The sequence below is a fragment of the Glycine max genome, chromosome 7 (genome assembly GCF_000004515.6).
Source record: "Glycine max cultivar Williams 82 chromosome 7, Glycine_max_v4.0, whole genome shotgun sequence".
NCBI lineage: Eukaryota > Viridiplantae > Streptophyta > Magnoliopsida > Fabales > Fabaceae > Glycine > Glycine max.
Window position 1 is genome coordinate 16,379,561 of NC_038243.2, and position 7,049 is coordinate 16,386,609.

Genomic DNA, 7,049 nt, shown 5'->3' on the forward strand with positions numbered 1-7,049 from the left:
TAAAGTTAGCATGATTAACTCTAACAACAATAATAAAAAATTAAATGATTTGTTAGCCGACCCTAAAGTCATGCTTTCTTGTAGTGATTAATGATGTAGAAAATAGGACTAACAATAAGTATGAAAACCAAACAAAAAAATGTTAGATAATTAAAGCAAAAAATAATAATTTAGGTAGTAATTTGAAGAAAAAAAATTATTTTATAGGTATGAAAATATATATTTAAGTCTATTAATAATAAAGGAAAGGTATGCATAAAGGGTATTTTAGGGGTGAGGGGAATGTAAGAGGAAGTATATTAATAATAAATGTAGGTATATATAAAAATTGCATCGGCACACTGCACCAAAATATGCAATGAGCCCACTTCTGATTGAGCTCATTTTCCCTTTGTTTGCTATAATAACAACTTGACATCATTCAGGAATAGAAATAAGTATTCTAAAACTATTTCGAAGATGATCATTCAGAAAAGTAAATATTACCTTCCGTAATAGAAATAAGGATTTCAAAATTATTTCATAAAAATCATTCAGGAAGGTGATTTTTATCTTTCGAAATGACCATTCAAAAATAAAGTGTTCCAAAATTATTTTAAAATCATCTTTTCGTAAGACTAAAATAAAGTTTTGGACTGATTATTCTAGATTTATTGTTCCATAATAGATGTCTCTCCCCACACCAAAAACCCGAAACTCATTCAAATCCATAAATGGCGATGCACAAAGGAAGAAAGGGAAAGATGGTGGTGCCACGTTGTAAGGGGGTGCATGGATTTCCGTGATGAATGATAAGGTTGTTGCCGTTGTGGGTGGGTGAAAGAGGTGACGCGATGTGGAGGACGAGTTTGTGGCCATTACAAGTCTTAGAGCTACTATTAATTTGAAGGAGGTGTTAAGACATTTTAGTCTTTTCAAATATTTTTAAGAGATGCAAGATTTAAATCTCCATCACTCTAAATAAATAATCACTCTCAATAATCTTGGGCACACACCCACCAATCACGAGCTTAGAGATCCATTTTTTAAAAAAAATCAGTAGAAAATAATACACATCAATGAAATTGGGTACAAGCTATACCCAAACAGAAATACAATGCTCCAAGAGAGACAGCGTAAACATTGGTTGCACCATATTTAAGTTACAAAGAACATAAATATTACATAAACAAATTCCATAAGCAGGCTTTCCAAAAATTCGATCCCAGCCATCGTCTTAATCCATCAGACCCGTAAAAGCCTTGCCTCCCAACCCCATAAAAGGCTTAGTGATCCATGTTAGTACTTTGGGCCTTTACTGGTTTTATTTTTTACAGTTGTCTAACCTGCATCGTAGCACTGTTTTTTGTCCCTATTTTTGCATAATTAAATGCATAGGGCCTTAGTATGTGTGTTAAATGTTGGATTGGGAACACCATTTGATTGATGTCTTTGTGCATGTTTAGTAGTCTGTGAGGGATAGTGCTAGAGGAGATTGATTCATTTTCTATTTTGTTACCGTGCGTATTGATTTTATTCGGTGATTGATATGCAGCAAGTTTGATAAAGCCATCCATTCCTATTTAGACCTCAAATTTATACTTATCATTACGTAAGATGCATATGATTGATGGATGTCGTGCCAACTTTTTTCTTTTCGCTATAGTCTATTCAATTAGATTTCAGGTAAGACTGGTATAAATCCGGGTTGAATAAACTAATGGACTTTTTTTATTTTAAGTTTTCTTTTTATTTAATTTTCCTTTTAAAAAAACATGAATGAAAGACGTTTTGGGCTGGCAACCAAGTGCGAGGCATGGGCCTATTTTATTGGGTCAGCGTGTTCTTTTCTTTTTCTAGGAATTGTTATCAGCACACTTTTATTGCTAAGAACACTACCCTGCTTTAGTTTTTTTTTTTACAAAAACACCCCTCACGAAAATGTGTTTTTGTTGATCACATAACACATGAAAACCTATTTCCATTTTGTATTATGGCTTTTCCGTGTGTTCCCTATTCAAAACAAACGTTTTAGTTTTGTATTGGTTTAGAACACAAAATGGAAACCGTTTCCATTTTATATTTTCACAATATAAAACGAAAATGTAGTTCTATTTAGATCATTTTTTAAAACTAATCAAATTGATGGCAATATAAATTTTCTTTTTTTATTTAAATTAATTTAATTATGATACAATTTATCCTTTTTAATTGTAGTCGAATTAAGTATGATATTGAAATGTAAGACTAGAGGTATATTTGGTGAGTTTACCTGCAAAATTGATATTATCAAAGTATTTGATAAGGTTGAATAGGTATTTAAGTGTCCTTTTACTCAAGATGGGTTTTGCTGCTTAATGGGTGGGGGAGGATGAGAATGTGTGTTGAATTAGTAGATATTTTGCATAATAGTGAAGGTGTTGGCCCAATTTTTTTAAGGAGATGTCTTACACAAAACTAGGGATAGAAATGAGCCGAGCCGCTTGTCAAGGGCCTATGACTTGGCCTATTTAAGGCTCAGCTCGACTTGACTTGTTTACTATAAAAGTCAAGCTCAAGCTTTTTAAAAAACTTTTTTTTAGATAAAAGGCCAAAGTCAAACTATAAAAAAAAGCTCGTTAAGTTTGATAAGCCGGCTTATTTAACTAATAATAATAATAACTCTTATCCATAACATTTTTATGACATTATGAATGACAGGATGAAGTATCATAAAGTGCTTAGAGAATTCACTTGCATGTGGAAAATTTTTAAAAAGAAAAAGACTCTAAGTTAAAAGGATAATGTAACCAGATTAATACTTTCAAAGAAAAGAATGTTTTATAAAGACATTTTCAGACAATTTAAATATTTTTATTTGGCTATATTAGTATAAATCATCTCTAATCCATATATTTTTTAATATTTATGCTCTCTTTTTTCATTTTCTTTTGATATACTTTGTGTTTTAATAACTTGAATTCGATATGATTTTGTTTATCAATTATTTTTGGATTTGTACATTACTTATACGAAATTTTATAAGTTTATTTTTTTAGTTAGTATTTCACTAGGTCTTAAAACAATTAATTGGTTAAAGACGTCTTTAGGCATGCTTTTAAATAGGCTCGTAGGTCAAGTCAGACTTTTATGGAAGTTGAGCCGAGCCTCTAAAAAAAGTCTATGACAGGTAATGAGCCAAGCTCAAGTCGAGTTCAAACCTAATAACACTTGACTTGACTCGACTCATTTCCATACGTCCAGAGAACTCTATCACCTTATCTCTTTATCTTATGCATGGAATGCCTTACTACTCTTTAAAAAAAAAATCTTAATCATAATTATAAAAGAGTGAAAATATATCCGAGTAAAAAATATTAGTAAGCAATTAGATAATTTAATGGGTTTTTATTTTTCTCGTATGATTTATTCAATTCAGTAGTTATATAATGGATATACCGGGAAATAAAAAAATAGAATTTGAGTTAGAAACGTTCCATTTTGTTTGAAGTGGTCGTGCTAAGTGAAAAATAATCGCAATCTTTCACCATTAAGTTTTGTCTTTTTGTTTTAAGGAGAATTTTTGTCAATTCACTTAAGCTGAAGAGTGGAAAGAAAGGACCTGGCTTTTTTTTTGTTGTTTTTTGAAAATCACATAATTTTAAATTAAATATTAATAAAATTAAATATTAACATAAACTAAGTAGATGAGACAACTGATAAAAGAACAATTTCAAAAAGAAATACTTACTTTAATGTGGACTGAAACCGAAAAGGTTACAAGGAAAGTGGCATCCAACTTCTCAGTCGCGAGCCCACAAGAGACGTAACAAATTGGAAAACGTGTGACATGCTCCCCTGTGTCTTCTTTCCGGCAACTCAAATCCTTTGTTGTCCTTTGTCGTCTTCTTTTCAATAAATTTGTTTTCCTTGTCCATATCTTCTTAAACTACACTACAGATCCAAAAAAATATCTTCTTAAAATACACTTAATTAAGAGAGCCAATCAATACGAACATAGATGCATCATATTTTTTTTTTTTTTAAGTTGGTATAATAATATCTTTCTTGGTTAATACTATTTATATCTCTATACAAAACTGATGAGTTCATATTTTAGAGTTTAACCATCATCCATTGATTGATGATATAAAACAATTTTCCCTACTCATTTATATACAAATTATTATTAATATAATTTTTAAAATAATTATCATAACAATCAGCAATCTTATTTTACATAATGAATTATCATTGGATAATAATATAAATTTTATTTTCGTTATCAATATATAAGATTTTTTCTCAATATTTTATTTAACATAATGTTATTGATATGAAGTCTTTTACGGGCTTTGTAATCATGTTATTGCCAATCCAATTCCTTTATGGACAAAACTGAAAATTCTCCGCTATGAATTTTTAAGATATGATTTTCTAATTAAGATGCTTGATTTATTCCAAGTCCCTGAATGTAATGTGAACAAAAGCTAATAAAGGAAAACAAAAAAAAAATGTTAGGCTAAATATATAATATTAACGGTAAAAAATATCATGATACACATGGGTAATACCCTCCTGCGCCCTATTAACAAGTGTGTAGTGAAAAATACTTATATTTATTACTCGTAAGTATTCATTAAAGATATCTATTTTCTTCTTGTTGTAGATTTTATTTGCAAATATATACATGTGCAATTTTTTTTTTCTCATCCTTAATAAACAATTTATTTTAGATGATAAGATAATGCATTTTAATTGTTAATGAGAAAATCAAATCGAAACTATACATATATGCATAATAACTAATTGATATACTATAACATTAATTATTAATTTTATCATCGAATAAGATTATTTCACTAATTGCAGTATAAAATATTAATTATTTTACTAATAATATTAGAAAAATCAATTTCTAAGATTAGTAATAGAACAAATATTTTACAATATATATTTTAGAATAATTAACAAGCTTTTGCACGGTACACGAACTTTCTATATTTATTTTAAAACTAGATAAAATTCATATTTTTTTTTAAAAAAAATAGTATACAAAATAATAAGGGGTGCCGAGTCCTTATTAAAAAATCATCGGATGAAATTATGATAAATTATACACACTAACACACATGTACATGTGAGTGTTTGGGTCTATATATAATTATTAAATTTTCAAATATTAGTTCTTTTATTTAATAGCTTTTCTTTTGGTATTCATTAGCAATTAATAGCTGTTATTATACCTTATCTTATAATAGTAAAACAATACATTAATCTCGTTTTAGAAAAGCGAGATCCGAAATGTATAATTTTATGGGCAATGTTAACATGTGCCCTTAAGGCACATGTTAAGGAGTAATAAATGGCTCATGGTCCCACCTATTTTATTTTGGACAAAGAGAAAATTAACTTCCAAAGTATAATAAGTGGTCCCACATTTATGATGCTGTTTTTTCCAAAGTATAATAAGTGGGGACCAACCATCATTTATTACACATTAACATGTGCCCTAAGGGCACATGTTAACAGCACCCTAATTTTATATATGTGGTGTCATGTGTTATAATTTAGGTTAGGGAAGAGAAGTAAATTAAATGTCAGATTACTATAATATATGTAAGAAGATGGAAGATTTGAATACGTCTTCTCGGATCCCAATGGACCTAATTCAACGTCTTATTTAAGCTCCTAACCCATCCAATACAGCAAGAAGACCAAATGCCAACCTTTTTCTCCAGACAGCGCATAAATTAAACGTTACTACAATAACAACACTATGCACGTCACATCCACTATTACTTCTCCTTTTTCATACTTTAGGAATTATAATAATACCAATCATGTGGCTCACATACTTTCTACGCAACTCCCTTTCCTCCCAGTTTTGTCCTTTAAAGCTCCCATTATAGCTTCCAATTTCTCTGTGATCCATATGGCTCTTGAACCTCTCAGGTTTTAGAAGCTCAGCTAAGCACAATAGAGAGTTTAATTAGGCCATTAACATATCATATGGGTGTGACTAAGCCTCATGTGCTTATGCTGTTGATCATCATGGTTGTCTCAATTGCAGAGAAACCATCAGTAATAGAAGGAAGGGCTCTTTCCTTGATATCTGGTCAAGGTAATTTTACTCCCTCTCTTATTGTGCTTGCTGATTTTGTTGTGGAGTCCAGTTTTTAATATAAAGATACTTTTACCATTAACTAATTAGAATTTTTTAGATATAATTTTTAAATAATTATCTTAAAAATAACTATAAAAAGAAAAGATTCCATTAAAGACAATCAATCAAATTTTTTGGCATCTAAAAAAAAATTAATTTTCAACAAAGTTTGTTGATAAAAAACTTACTATATATAACAATCTATGATTTTATTAGTTCATCCTAGTTAATTTATTTTTTGGGTGTTTATTGATTTATGTATGTGATGTAATTGCAGGGTACTCAAAGATTTTTGCAACGCTTGGACTTGTATGCAAGTGTTGTGATGGGGTTGGAGGTGCCTGCACTAGTACATGGACAGAATCTTGCAATAACTTGCAGTGTTTACCTTGGAAATCACACTAGTTAATTATTTTCTGTATCTTTCCTTGTATTCCATTAGCTGTATATTGAGTTTTGAAATATTATACAAAATTAAGCAGTCGGTGTTCTGTTCTGTGAAATGTGAACAGTTTGACTTTGTGATGAACTTTGAGAAGTATCCATGGTGTATAATGTGAGGCAAATCAATAACAATAATAAATGGATATATGATCACCAAATACCCGTTGTAGTTTGTGCTTTTAAATTAGTATGTTCAAACTAAACAGGTGAAGGGTTGTTATCAGTTTTAATTGATGATAAGTGACATTGACGACTCTTCAAATGTGGTTGACTAAGACTTTTAGTGCTTAGAAGGATAAGGGAAGAAGGGCTTTCACTGAAAGATAATATGAATGATATTTTACTATACTTAGTTACTGACTATGACATGTGAACATAGAAAAAAATTGTTTGGCGAAAAAACAAATGGTGTTTCAATTTGGTAAATTGAAATGAGAAGGATTTTATGTTTTCTTTTCAGGGTATCGTGTTATCTCTGATT

General features: G+C 29.8%; 1 protein-coding gene across 1 annotated transcript; it reads left to right on the forward strand.

Moving 5' to 3' along the window:
- The first annotated feature begins 5,673 nt into the window (after positions 1–5,673).
- On the forward strand, positions 5,674–6,726 carry LOC100305688 (uncharacterized). The gene is made up of 2 exons (XM_003529081.5): positions 5,674–6,082; positions 6,402–6,726. The coding sequence occupies exons 1-2, from the start codon at positions 5,971–5,973 to the stop codon at positions 6,527–6,529; spliced, it is 240 nt and encodes a 79-aa protein (XP_003529129.1). The 5' UTR covers positions 5,674–5,970; the 3' UTR covers positions 6,530–6,726.
- The last annotated feature ends 323 nt before the right edge of the window (positions 6,727–7,049 follow it).

Bases quoted from the DNA above. Each gene is read 5' to 3' on its own strand.
- LOC100305688 (XM_003529081.5), top strand. From the start codon at position 5,971: ATGGGTGTGACTAAGCCTCATGTGCTTATGCTGTTGATCATCATGGTT. The intron at 6,083-6,401 runs GTAATTTTACTC...ATGTAATTGCAG, and splicing joins TTCCTTGATATCTGGTCAAG to GGTACTCAAAGATTTTTGCA.